This window comes from Pteropus alecto, unplaced genomic scaffold (assembly GCF_000325575.1).
Source record: "Pteropus alecto unplaced genomic scaffold, ASM32557v1 scaffold88, whole genome shotgun sequence".
In the NCBI taxonomy this organism is placed as follows: domain Eukaryota; kingdom Metazoa; phylum Chordata; class Mammalia; order Chiroptera; family Pteropodidae; genus Pteropus; species Pteropus alecto.
Genome location: NW_006494611.1, coordinates 12,499,270 through 12,514,199, shown reverse-complemented (window position 1 = coordinate 12,514,199; position 14,930 = coordinate 12,499,270). Strand labels below are relative to the sequence as shown.

Here is a 14,930-nt window from a genome sequence, read left to right as displayed (position 1 = left end):
TGCTGCACTTAGTTCCAGTTACTTGGAACTCAGTTTTACAAAAGATTGAAAGCAGTTCTATGAAGGATTAAAACAAATGACAGATTTCAACAGGGAGTGAATTGCTAGAGAGGTTTTCAAAGTCCAGAGCCCTCTAAAGAAGTTACCTCAAAGTAAAAGTTTATAACCGGGACTTCTGAGATCAGAGAGGGACGCTACAGAACTGTCTTCCATAGTTTTGGGCGTTGAATGCTGCACTGGGTGCTGCACTGTGGTTCTAGGAACCTGAGTGGGTGCTGTTGGGTGCTGCACTGTGGTTCTGCACTGTGCTTCTGCACTGTTGGGTGCTGCACTGTGGTTCTGCACTGTGCTTCTGCACTGTGCTTCTGCACTGTGGTTCTGCACTGTGGTTCTGCACTGTTGGGTGCTGCACTGTGGTTCTAGGAACCTGAGATGGGTGCATCAAAAGGTAAGACTGACTTGTGAGAGTCAGCGCATGGAGCCAAAGGTGATCTGAAAGTATTCTTTTTTTTTACTGATTCACTCATTCATTCATTCATTCATTCATTATTTCATTCATCAAATATTGACAGCTAGGGATAAAGCAGTGAACCAAAAGAAGATCTTAGAATGTTTTAATACCATATTAAACAAACCTCTCCAGTCTCAACTATTATTGTCTATAGTTTTCATTTAACATATTTTTAAAACATAAGACAATTTTTCTTATACTCACAAGTTAATTACATTTTCTGATGTGGTTAATTGACACTTATGTTTTCCCGTTTCTTGTCTCCCACACTTTCATTCTGGATTTACTTTTCTTGCTGAAAGCCTACTCTTTCAGTGACTTTTTTCCATCAGTTTCTGTAGCTAGGAAATTTGTTTAGTCTTTGTATGTCTGAAAATATCTTTATTTTGCCTTGATTCTTGAATAATAGTTTAGGTTGATATATAGTTTGAGGCTAATTCATTTTCCCTTAACACTTGGAAGCTCTAATTGCATTATCTTCTGGATTTATTGTTGCTATTTAAAAGTCAACTGTCAGTCCAAATGTTGATGTTTTGTAGCCATTTTGTCTTTACTCCCTGGTAACTTTAAAAATTTTTGCTTAATTCCTAGAGATAGAAAGTCAGCGGCTGGGAGGTGGGAGGACTGGGGAGTTACTGTTGAATGGTACAGAATTTCTGTTTAGAATGATGAAAAAATTCTGGAAGTAGGTAGTGATGGTAGTTATACAACACTGTGAGCACACTTATTGCCACTCAATTGTGTTACTTGATTGGTGTTTGGTTGTGGTGGAGGGAGTGCAGAAGACAGAGGGATTTTGCCACAGCCCACAGATAAACACCTATAGGGGCAGCTGGAGGAGTCAGTATAGCACGGGCAGGAGATGTTCTGAAGTTTTTGTTACTTTCTCTGAGGCAGAAATCTTGGGACTATGTTGAAATCTAATTACAGTTTTTTTTTAATGCTTACAATGGTATAAGTTTCACTCCCTAATCTATTCATTAATATTTATCCTTTGCCTCAGGCTTTGTTTTCTAAGGTACCTGGGCTAAGACTGTTCCTAGGAGAAGGAAAATTTGTTTTATGATGGTGTCAAAAGTGTCAAGCCCTAGAGATCTCTTATGACAAAAATATCAAAACAGTTCAAATATGAGGGCAGAAATGGTAATTAAAGAAAGGAAGACTACTCAAACTCCTCCACTCATTTGTAATTTTGCTTACATCCTATCATACCAGGCATTGGCTTTGTTGGCAATAACTTCCAAAGATTTGTCCTAAAAATATGAATAGATGTTGATGGAAAGTAGACAGTGCAAAATGTGTGTCCATGTTTGGACTAAGATATTATTGAAACTGAGTCAGAACTGTATTTCTAGAATCCAGTCGATAGACTGGAACTTTTCTTAAGTAATTTATAGGAAAGATCTTCGAAATCTTCTAGTCCAAAATCCCTCTAATTACACATGATGAGACAGATTATCTATGATGACAGAGATATAGAACTGGAGTAATTGATGACTTGAAAGAAACAGTTACTATTTAGGGTCGAATTCCTTCTACACTTAGCCTATAGCTAAGGCCACCAGTGATGAGTCTACCATATCTTTTATAGATCTCTGACTTCTGAAGATGACCTCCTATGACCAAACAAAAGATACGCTTTTGGCACGTACTTCCCAGTTATATTTTGTTTCAACTGTAAAGCTATAGCCTAAAGATTCTTTTTATATTGTAGATTTTATTAATTTTGCTTAAGCGAATATCTTAGTTAAATTTCAATATTGTGCATCCTATGGAAATAAAATGTTTAATAAGTTACTGTGCTCAGGATTTACAGGATGCATCCAAATAAGCACTATTCACTTCAGCATCTCCTGTGTTTTAGCTACTACATGGCATGGAGATGACAAAGATGAAGATTTACAGACTTTACCCTTAAGAAACTTATGATCTCTTAAAGGAGCGGGTAGACATTTGTCAACATACTACGATACAAATTAGAATATGAGAAGAACCAGAAAAGATATCACATCTAAATCTTCCATTTTATCTTTAAATGGTGGGAATGGATAGGTTTTATCTTCAATTATCTGAAATGGGTAGGTTTTACCCTATATAACAGATGTATAACCTGCATACTGGATACAAATTTACAAAATATTTTGCTCTGTGTTAGTGTGTTAAGGAATATAGATGCAAGAGGCGTTCCTGGAATTCCATGGCTTGTTAATACACAGAAGCTTTTTGAATGGGCAAATGAAGTCAGAATTGACCCAAATAATCCAGAATATTCTGATTTAATGGAATTTATTATGGTAAGTTATAGCAAATATCAATACGGTAAATATATTCTATTTCCTAAACATGACTCCTTTTTACTCCTCCATCGTTTGCTGTACATTTTTCTAGGCATAAGGAGTCATATAAAGGTAAATCTGTGGATAGACACAGTTTCCAGCCAGGTTACAATATTGTAAAGGCAACGAAAAATTCAGTAACTGAAATAATTACTACCTGAGGCCTGATGGTTAGTGCTGTGTCACTGCTTAGCAGCCCACAGCACATCCTTCAGGCTGACCTTCAGGCTCACATCTGTTGTACAGCTGCAGAGTGCCAGCCATATTATTGAATTCCAGGGATATAAAGATGACTTATAGACACGCTTCTTTCCTCAAAGACTCTGTTTTCTTTTCACTTCCTCATAGCCAACTGAACCTCTCTGGTGCCCCGAACGTGCTTCTTTGCACCTTTATTCATGTTATTCCCTCTGCCTAAAAGGCCACCCATAGCGGCTGTCTTACTCACCCGGAAGTCTGATAAATGCTTCTCTAGTAACCTGTTAGAAATGGGCTCTTCTTTCCTTGCCCTCCTGTCAACTTTTTATTTTTTCTTCATAAACTTTGATGGCTCTAACATCATTCTGCCTTATGCTGTAGTTATTCTTTCATGTGTTCTCTTCCTTGGGGAACTACAGCTAATAAATCTTTGTCTCTCCTATGGCAACGAGCACTCTTCCTTGCATGTACCACGTATCTCATTCGCATTTATTGAATAAAGCGATGCATAAATAGATATTGCAATTAGGTTTCTCTAGATCAGAGCTTCTTAACTGATACTCTGAATTACTTACAGGTATACAGAAAGAATGACCCTCTTTCAACTCTTAGGGCAACCAGATAAAAACAGTCTCATATTTCAGTGTGCAATACAAATATTTTCATTTTCTGTGTAACTCATGACCAGGAAAAGTTTGGGAGCCAGAGAGGCTGGATTCTGTATTTTTTTTTTTCAGAATCTTTCTCTGTACAGATTCAGTTGTTCCATTTCCTTCTTATATGACAAGTCCCACATCTCACAGTTAAGGAGAAAAAACTGTTTTGAAATAATTCTTGAATTAAAAAAAATTAATATTTTGAGTACAAACTCTACTTATTTATGTTTACAGTACATGAAACACAAAGGGCAGGATATTCCTAAGTATTTTCGTCTTGAACAGTTGCAAGATGAATTTAACTTTGTTTCTGAAGAAGAAATGAAAAAGAGTAAACGTTTCCAGCTATTGCAACTTAGAAATGCAGGTCAATTAGATGTTTTCCTTCTGCAGCAGATGCCTCCGTATGACAGAGAGATTCCAGATTTAGTCTTCCAGGTACTTGGTTACTATTTCAATATGACTTATTATATGATAAGTTAATATTTTGCTGCTTTAAAACTGTCTTAATTTCATTTTTTTAAACTCATAGACAGATTCCCACCCCCCTTTTTTAGGCATTAAAAATGTACAGATCTCCCAAATTCCAGAAATTACCTTAGTAGTTGTTCAAACAACCTATTTCACAGCCAAAATCCTTCAGGTATATTATAAATTTATGTCAATATTATATTTTTTGCTATTATAAAATACATCACCAATTTAAAAGCAGCTTTAGAGATAAGGGAGAGAAACACCCTGCCATATTAAACTTACACATTATAAAGCACACCTCAATTTCAGAAACTTTAAAATGTGAGGAAAAAAGAAAGTCTTATGCTGTGTGGGGATGCTATGCTGAAGCCTGCTGTCACCAGCCAGTGAAGCTATTGTTTACCCCTCTTCCCAGCTCCACCTTCAATGGCTTCATGTTGGTTGCTTTAGATTTGTTCCCGGGGGGTGGGATATTTATACCATAAATCAGCAAATGCTTCAAAATTGGGTCTCCCCTTTCCGTCTCAGAGAACTGGTTGTTAAACATTTACTAGTACACCACTGTGTCTGAAAATAATAGATTGTAAGAGCCAATTCTTGTAGAAATAACTAATTGTAGTAATCATAGCACTTGAACTTGCTAAAAGATGGTTCAAGAAGAAAGAAATTAGTGTTCCATCACTGAAGAAAATGCCTACACAGTAAATTACCACTGTAAGGTGATGTCAGCCAACTTAGATAAAGATACCAGATTCTGAGGAAGGATAGTGAGGTTTATACATCTTAAGAGTCAGGAAGAGTGAGTGCCTTATGCTAATAGGTTTATTAATTTAACTTTAGAGAATTATCAATTAATAAGGAAAAAACTGATAAACTCTTTGATATTTGTTTTCATCTTACTCTGGACTGAAGGGAAATTGCAATAAGTCACTTAATAGTAAAAATAGTACAAGTTATTTTTAAAAATAGTGTACATTTGTTCTTATTATCTAGATTGTTGCTGAGCTATCCATTAGCTTTTATACCTTAATTTAGAGGAGACGTAAACAAAACTATAAGGAACACATTACATTTAAAACTCAAGCTGTAATAAGAGGTCATTTATGATCTGAACCAAATGAATTGTATGAGAAACAGTTTTGTTATGGCTCAGAGGTGACAGGGGAAATGCAAATTAATGATTTTTCAATGACAATGTCATAGCACTAGTTAGTACATATGACTACTATAGTCGTATAAAGACAAGTGTTGCAGGTAACTCATTATTTTCACAAAGATGAATAAGTAGAAATAGATATGGTCATGAAAAGGCCAGTTGGTATATAGCTTCAGAAAGCATTTCTCAGCTTTTAATTCTGGTTAGTTTCCTGTTTTGAGACCTTAGGAACTTCAATTAGTAAACCAGAGTGAGAACGCCTTGGCTTAGAATAGCTGTGAAGTTATTCCGTTTCCTCTGGCTACACCCCAATGATTGAATCCAGTTCTACAGTCTCTAAACGACTACAGGCAAAGCACAATGCTCAGCATAATTGAGGATATAACATCATAAAAAAGAAATAGATTCTGTTTTTGAAACTAGTGGCTTTGCTAATTTTTATTATACAAAATATTCAGAGAACCGAAAAAGAGGAAAAATAACCCAACTCATTTTTTGAGGCTGATAGGACCTTCATCCCAAAATTGGGCAAGAAGAGCAAGAAATGATCATTTTAGATCAATTTCACTTATGAGCATAGATATAAAATTACTAATAAAATTTTAACAAATTGAAAAGCAGAGTGTTGTGTATAAATATATAATTACACACCATAATCTACTAGAGTTTATTTCCAAATAAGAGAGCTAACTTAATTAGGGAGTCTATTGATATAATTTACCACATTAACAAAAATTAAGGAAGGAAGGAAAAAAATATGCTCTTCTTAGTAAATACACAAAAAGTATTTAATAAATTCAGTGCTCATTCATGCTCAAGTTCTTAGCCTACTAGAATCAGAAGAGAATTTCTTTTAAATGATTAAGAATGTTTCAATGTTTTGGGTTTTTCTGCTGATGTAAACTGCATTGAAAAGAAGCATTTTGGGTTAACTGTAGAAACGAAGGAATAGGGGAAAAGTCAGGAAGGGACTATCTATATATCCACTGGATGATTAAGTTTCAGATTCAGTTAGCCTGGGATGCAGACATACAGAGGCCAGGTAGGACATAGTGCCAAACAGCTGCAACAAATTTTGATGTTGGTTTTTCCTGGGCTCTGGTACCCTGATGGGGAGTAAGCTTCTTGTGACATGTCCATACAGAGTAAGGGTTGACCATAGCTAAACAAACAAAACAAAACAAAAAACCTGTACAACATAGGCAAGGTTTATATCACCACTCGAGAAGATTTAATACTTACATGGTAAATACACTTCCATTTAAAGGAATGTTTACAAACATTGGAATTTCTGGTTCTTGAACCCAAGTCAAGGTCACTAAAGCCATATCATCTTTCAAGAGAAGAAAAAGAGCCAGTGCCCAGATATCCCTGAGCAAATTCTCTGTCTCCAGCTTTCCTGTGTTCTGGAAAATCTATCCCGTATAATCTACACCTTGATGATAATTCAATACCCTGTTTTCTGTGTGGCTCTGAAACTGAGTTTGGTATAAGGATCATGATCAGAAATTTTTGTCTTCATAGACTCCTACACAAACATTATACTTAATGGCTAAACATCAGTTTCTCCATTAAGCTCAACAACATAAAGATGCCCACTATCCTCTCTACTAGTAAGAGCCAATGCATTAAGCTAAAAAGAAGAAAGAAAAGAGAGGAAAGAAATTAGAATTGGAAAAGAAGAGAAAAACTGTTCTCGTTTGCAGAAAATACATTTGTCTACATGGAAAACGAGAGACTCTACAGCAAACTGTGACAATCAATTCATTGAATATAATATCCATTTTTAAAAATGAATACCTACTTGTATTACAAAAGAAAAATTGAACCTCCACAGTGGAGAAATGTAGTTGTTGCCATTCTGACTCAGTGATTCAACTTAATCTAATTCATTGTGGTCAGCAGAATAATGGCCACCTAAAGATGTCTACTCCCTCATCTCTGGAACCTTTGAATAAAAGATATTTGCAACACACATAACAAAAATTAATATCCAAAGTATTTAGGTAACTCCTATAAATTAAGACTAAAAAGTAAGTAAAGTGATATGAAATATTAATATGCTCTTAAGTAAAAATCATTATTTGCCAACAGAATTCAAGATTTCTTGTAGATAATTAGAACAAAATTAATTACTTTCCAATTATAGAGTGCCCATTGTAACATGACTAAAAGTTCTAAAGTTTCTACTTCATTATTTTTGTTTAGTCTTTAACAGTATCTATAATGTAAAATGATTTCAATGTGCATTAGTGATTTATCCCACAAATGCAGATATAACAGATGCAAATATATTCCAAATTATATAGAAGAAGCATTCTGACAGATAATCTTATACCAACTGCCAGATGTAAAATTAATTGATTATTGTCAGTACATACTGACTATTTGCTATGTGTCATGCACTTTACAGATATTGTTTCAGTTAAGTCTTATGACAGTCCCGTGACGTAAGTGGTAGTGATATTATTATTATTATCATCATCATCATCATTACAAAAGAGGAAACTGAAGTCTGCAGCAGTTAGTCAATATTCTCTCGAACCACACAGTTAATAAATGTCAGGGCCAACTCGAACCCAGGACTACATAACTCCAAAGGCCACTCTCCTGACCATTATCTTACTTCACATTTGTTTTGTTTTTAGTGATTGCCGAGTAAATGCATACATAAAGAATATTTCTCAGTCATCTTCACTTTTCTCAATCGTTGCTCTATTTTAAAAGATGAATGAACCTTATCCTAGAAGCAAACAAAATATAATCATAAACTATTCTTAGCTAACTCTCAGTGGGAGAATCTGAAATAAATGTTTTTCCTGTCAGTGCCAGAGTGTTGCCAATGTCTCCTACACATGAACTGAAATGAATAGTTAATATTTATTGCAGCATGTCATATCTGAACTCCATCACAGTCAATAAGTAAAACTAACTTAATTCTCTGTTTAGGAATATGAAAGTCAGATAGAGAAGGATATGTCCATTTCAGATGTGAATTCTATTACCGCACAAAGGATTAGTTCTGCCAATTTTCTGAAAAAGGTAACAACAACAAAATGGTATTATCAATATGTTTGCAATTACTTTTGTGAAAACTGATCTGCTGGATGTATACTATACTCTTCCCAAAGAGTCAGATGGACAAATATGCTTATTCATCACCTCTTTCTGATCACTTCTTTGTTCTGTTCTGTTCATTTTCTTTTCAGAATTAACTGTTTACCATCTGTAAATGTACACTGTTGATCTACATTGTTGAGACAGAGGTTACTTCAATGGACAGCAAACTCATTATTAACATACATCCCAACCTTTTCTGTTTAAACATAAACATTAAAGACTTCCATCTCTTTTTGACCCTTAAAGTTTACTTTGAGAAATACACTAGCATTTTTCCAGAATCCTTACTTTTACTAGTTAACTCATAATGTTGTAGACGACAACAGTTCAGGGGATGAAGGAATGAAAGAGCTTAAAGTCAGAATAGAACTGACTCAAAGGAAATAACAGAAATGTGATCACATTTCTTTGAGTTTGTTGATCAGGATTCATATCTATTACAAATAGCTGTTATAGAAATGCATTCACAGGATGATCATCTACCTTTGGTGAAACTGGTTCTGTCCATGTGTACTATGAGTTAGATGGAAAAAGAGATGAGACCAGAATTTAAGGTGACGTGAAAGGGATGTAGAAAGACAGGAAAAAGTAGAGAGAAAAAAAACTTGCTTTGGTGTGACGTTACTGTGAGAGTTAGGAATGATTTTAATAAGGAAAGCAAACAGAACCATATTTTCACTTGTCCAATCCTCCTTTTCATGCATTGTTTGCAAAAATTAGGGGTAAAAAAAATAGTGGCACCAGTAGCATTGTAAATACTTGATCTTAAATTATAAACTATGCATTTTTTAATTCTGAAATTTTTTTGTAGATGAGAAGGTTGATAATGAAAAGAATTGTCAAAGTTAGCAAATTTAACTTATCAGATATTGTGGCTGATTATGAAGAAATTGTATCTGCAAGGTACATACTGAAATTATTAAGTATGAAATATAAAGCTTTAAGCTGATACCTTCAAAGTCCTCTAATAAGTTCTTTATTTTTATATTGCTACATCTCAAAAGATGAAGTTAAAAAGCATGAAGTGAAATATAGTGACTTAAACTATATTTGGTCATTTTAATATTGCGTTTCTGACATAATCTATATTTATGTTTTCATTTGTATAGTATTTTAGTTTTTAACCCTCTACTTATTGATAGTTTTTAGGGCAAGAAAGAAAAAAACACTTTTGTCCCAAATTTGTTTTGCCCTAAGATTTTCCTGGCCTGAGACTGTTAGTGGAAAAATTGTTGCTGGTAGCACAACAAACTGAGCTTCTAATCTATCCCTTTCAAAGCTGTGAATCCTCAGCTCTACGAGGGTTGGGGAGCCTTTCTTTGGCCGGAGTAACTATTCTCATACTGCCCTATCTGTGAAACTCAGGGTTAATAGGAACAGAAGCAGGGCTGCTAAGGTTCTGAGAACCTCCTTGGGGCCACTTGCTTGTCCTTAGTATTTCCAATAAGGTTTTAATTGGTTTAGGATGGTGAAATCTATTATATTTTATTTTCAGTCTTGGGGGCGGTGCAGGGTGGGGTGGGAGGTGGGAATGAGTTGACCATAAAGCTATAATTTCGTGGATTTATGTTACCAGGGTTGACAGCGTGTATAACTAACTTTTATTTTGGATCTATGTAGAAAAGTTGAGTTTCTAACCACTTTTAAGAGAATGATTTCTGAAGGAAAAATATTCTGAAAGAACATGATGTTTCATGGAACTGCCTCTCCATGCCCTTGTCTCTTCTTGGATCATGTTCTCAAAGGGCATGGGGCAATCACATTCCCTCAACATGAGAGTGAACATTGCATCCCTTCTATGCTCAGAAAATGATTCCTTTCTTGGGCTTAAGACAATTCTGTCTTCCCTCTGCAGTGGAGAGAATATGGCTCAAAATAATGGCCTTATTTATAATAATTAATTTTAAAAACTGATATCTTTTAAATCTGTTATCTTGTATATATGCAGCTGATCACTTTTACTCTTTAGCCAGTTGACAAATGCTGTTTGTAAGCTTGTTGAACGGCGAAGAAAGTTAAAGCCTCAGAGGAAAGAAAGGAAAAAGGTGGTAGCACAAACTATTTGTGATGGAGATATCAAGATACTTGTCAGAATACTGAGGGCTTATAATATTCCTAGCAGGAAAACAACAATTAATAGGTAAGGTAATATACATCAGTTTTTAGAGTTTCAAAAGATCTATCTTAAATGTAAATTTCCATCCTGTCCAGTTTGCAAAAATTTGCACTTTATTAATGCTCCATATATAGAAACTAAATGAAAGTTGAAATCTTCATTTGGATAGCCAAGCTTACTGTCATTGCTATGTATTAAGAGTTTTCAGAAGTTTGAGATACCCAAATTGACTTGTTTTTTAAATTAAGTTTATTGGGGTAACATTGGTTAATACAATTATATAATTTTCAAGTGTACATTACCATTTGACATCTGTATATTCTGTTATGTGTTCACCACCCAAAGTCCAGTTTCCTTCAGTCACCGTATATTTGATCCCCTTTACCTACTTCACCCTCCCTTTATGCCCCTATATTTGACCCCCTTTACTCCATCTATCTCCCCTCTCGTCCCCCACTCTACTAGTCTCTGTGTGTTTGTCCAAATTGACTTTAACATGTATATTTTTGAGTGCTATATCCCATAAATGCCTTTTGTCCCTATTCCCTATTGTGAAAACTTGGGAGGCTGCTGTTGCCAGCTGTACTATCCTTTGCCATTGGTCCCTCTCAGTACTAGAAGTAGAACATTGATGAGAGTAGGCTCTGTTTTGGATTTATCATTTTGGATGACTTTTGCAAAAATCAGATCTTACCTATCTCTTCTGCATGCACTCAGGGATTTTGTGTTTCTTGGGCAGAAGATATGTGGGACCAGAATGGGTATCACTTTTTGGTAGCCAAATTAATGCATCATAAATATTAAATACTCATATATATTTAAGTGTATTCTGAATATTGAGTGTCTCTTATCTATTTAATCTTGTGTATGGTTCATGTGTTGTGAATATTTAGTGCCCAGGTACCTCAGCAATCTTAAGTATCCCTCTTTATTTATGTTTAGCGCATATGTGCTGCACTTGCTTATTTTATGTTTGCCACATCCTGTGAATTCTGCATATGAAAAAATTTTGCTTTTTATAAACTACAACCTTATTTATTTAATAGAATTGGTATTCTCAAAACAAAGGCACATTTCAAAGGCTGATTTGTGAAATGACCTCATAAAATCATCACCATTTTCTATATCTATAATCAGTTTGTAAAAGAAATATTGCAATACCAAATATAGGAAGGCTGTAATCTCAAAGTATCATTTGCCTTATTTTTTTCCTTTTGCTGAGGATTGGGGAAAACTTATAAAATGGATCCAATCTATGTTTTAGCATTTAGGAGTCACTCTTCCAGAGCAGTGATTATCAAATGTTTAGTTCTACCCACCTACAATATGAAGATCTAAAGAACTGGATTATACATGTCCGTAAACATAGGCAAAAATCTGCCACTTCCACCAGCTAATAGTAAAATTAATTAAAATATATCTTTATTGTTTTTCCTGAAGAGCCTTGGATATGCCTACTTCTTTGAGATCATCCACATCTCACCTCAGACATAAAAGAACAATCACACCTGTAGCCTCAGAGGAGATCTTAAATGAGGTAAATATTTAGCAATTCTGTAAAGAGCAGTTTTGATTATGCTTGCCTTGAATTGCACTGGATTCTATTAGCGATCTCTCCATCTCTAATCTCTTCCAGTTTACATAGTGAAGATGCTCTTTTTATAAAACGTAATTCTAACCATTTTGATCCCTGCTCCTCTGCTTTCAGGGTCTATAGAATAAGGTACAAGCTCTTTAGAATACCTACAAAAATCTGTAATGATCTGGCCCTTACCTACCAGTCAGCCACATCTCTTTCCACCCACCAGCAGTATCGTATCATAAGATGACCTGCTTTAGAAGGCCTATGGGCATGCCATTTCCTTTGCCTGGAATGGCCTGCACACATCTTTGTATTTTTGACCACATGATTCTAACCTCGAACTCAAGCAATGTTTTCTCTGTGAAGCTCCGCTTGTCCTTACCCCAGAAAGTTAATCATTTCCTCTCCCAAGTTAACTTTTATACTGTGAATATATTTTTTTATTTCTCATATTTCACTGCAATTATTTGTTTACCTGTTTATTTTTCCCTAATGGACTATAAACTTCTTAAGGGAAAGTTCCATTTATCTTTGAATCCTAGAAAAGTACCTGATATTCAATAGGACCAATAATAAATGTTTATTAAATGAATAAGTGAATAATGGTTGTTCAAAGAACTAGAAAAAATAAGCCATCCAGTTGTCAGCCAGTAACCAAGTAATTTCTAGCTTCTGCCTTTTATCAACTATATAAAATATTACAAAAATCTAGTCAGTATTTATTATGTGTTTCAGGATACTGTACATCCTTTTGTGGAAGTTTCCTTTCAACATACTGTGTACCAAACCAGTACTGCAAGTGGATCTCATCCATGCTGGAATGAGGAAATTAAAGTAGATTTTATGTAAGTTTGAGTCCATTTTTCTCAGCTCCTAAAAAAAGAGCAATAACAAAACTATTTTCTTGAGCCATTTATTGAAAATAATGATTGAGATAGGCTTTGTTTTTTAAGCTTTTAAATTATGAAATATTTCTTACATAGATATTAATATATAGAATGTATATATAAATGTAAGTTTTGAGGAAAAATAATAAAATGAATATCTGTGTGTCTACCTTCCAGCTTAGAAAATATATATTATTAATACCTAATTGTATCCCCTTTCTTTCTCCCCCGAGATAATTACCATGAATTTGTGTTTTATAATTCCCTCTCTTCCCTTATGATTTTAGATATTTGTCCCTAACTATGTAGTATTTACTGGTAGATGTTTTGCAACTTCATACAAATTGAATCATCTTTTGCAGTCTCGTTTTGTTTTTTTACTTATTTTGAGAGACTCATCTATGTTCATCTTGTAGCCCTTCCTCCTTCCTTTGTTCCCTCCCTCCCTTTCTCCCTCCCTCCCTTCTTTCCTTCCTCCGGTCCTGCCTCCCTTTCTTCCTTCCTTTTCACTTCTCTATGGTGTTACACTGTATTAAAATACCGTAATTTATTTATACTTTCTCCGGTTGGTGCACATTTGGCTTTGTTTTAATATTTTGCTATTGCAAATAGTATTGCTTTGAACATTCTTGTACTTGTTTTCTAGAGCACACATGCAAGAGTTCCTTTATAAGACAGTAGTTCTCAAAACTTTTTTTGTAATTTAGAAATCACCTGTATGGCTCTATAAAACATTTCTGGGCCTGCTTCCATAGTTTCTAATTCAGTAGGTCTAGGGTAGGGCATGATAATTCCATATTTAATAAGTTCCCAGGTGTTACTGAGACCACTAGTTAGGGGGTACTTTGAAAATCTGTGCTCTAGGATTCACATCAAGGAGTGGAATTTCTAAGTCGTATTTGAATTCAGCTTCAACTTTACAATAATGCCAAACTGTTTTCTAAAGTGATTTTTCCCATATACACTCTCAACAGCAGTATATAAAAATTCCTATTGTGCCACATGTTCAATAATATTTTGTATTTTTAAAATTATTTTTTCTAATATGGTGGATCTAAAATGATATTCTCATTGTGGTTTAACTTATATTCCCTGATTTCTAATGAGATTTTGTTTTTTTCCCATTTAAAAAAATCAATAGACATTAATTTTAGAGCAGTTTTAGGTTCACAGTAAAATTGAGTGGAAAGTACAGAGAGTGCTCATATATCCTCTCCCAGCAACACACACACACAGCCTTCCTCAGCATCAGAGTGGTACAGTTGTTACAGCTGATGGACCAACAGTGACATATCACTATCAAACGAAGTCCACGTTTTCCGTTAGGGTTCACTCTGTTGTACTTTCTATAGGTTTCGACAAATGTATAAAGACACGTTTTTATCACCATAGTATCACACAGTATAGTTTCACTGCCCTAAAAATTCCATGCTTCACTTATTCATCCCTTCATTCTTCTGCAGAATCTCTGGCAACCACTGATCTTTTTTACTGCCTCCATAGTTTTGTCTTTTCTAGAATGACATTGCATTAGTCAGGGTCCTCCAAAGAAACGGAACCAATAGCTTTTTTACTGCCTCCATAGTTTTGTCTTTTCTAGCATGACATTGCATTAGTCAGGGTTCTCCAAAGAAACGGAACCAATAGGGTGTGTGTGCGTGTGCGTGTGCGTGTGCGTGTGTGTGTGTGTGTGTGTGTGTGTGTACGCGCACGCGTGCGTCTCAGTCGAAGGCTTAATAGGAAAAAGACTTACCTCTGCCTAGGAAGAGGGAATTCTGCCAGCACACTGAATTCAGATTTGAAGTGCACCTCTTCCCTGGGCCTCCAGCTTGCTAGCCTACTCTGCAGATTCTGGACTTGCTTGCCCCACAATCATGTGATCCACTATTACAGA

The 14,930-nt window shown here is 35.1% G+C and overlaps 1 protein-coding gene across 1 annotated transcript in view; it reads left to right on the top strand.

Annotated features, from left to right (window-relative positions):
• CC2D2B (coiled-coil and C2 domain containing 2B) overlaps positions 1-14,930 on the top strand; it is a 77,292-nt gene that overhangs the window by 32,264 nt on the left and 30,098 nt on the right. Inside the window, exons 18-24 of the mRNA XM_025042347.1 lie at positions 2,667-2,805; positions 3,936-4,139; positions 8,281-8,373; positions 9,263-9,354; positions 10,421-10,591; positions 12,008-12,104; positions 12,885-12,994. Coding sequence (XP_024898115.1) covers positions 2,667-2,805; positions 3,936-4,139; positions 8,281-8,373; positions 9,263-9,354; positions 10,421-10,591; positions 12,008-12,104; positions 12,885-12,994 — 906 coding nt within the window. The remainder of the gene's footprint in view (positions 1-2,666; positions 2,806-3,935; positions 4,140-8,280; positions 8,374-9,262; positions 9,355-10,420; positions 10,592-12,007; positions 12,105-12,884; positions 12,995-14,930) is intronic.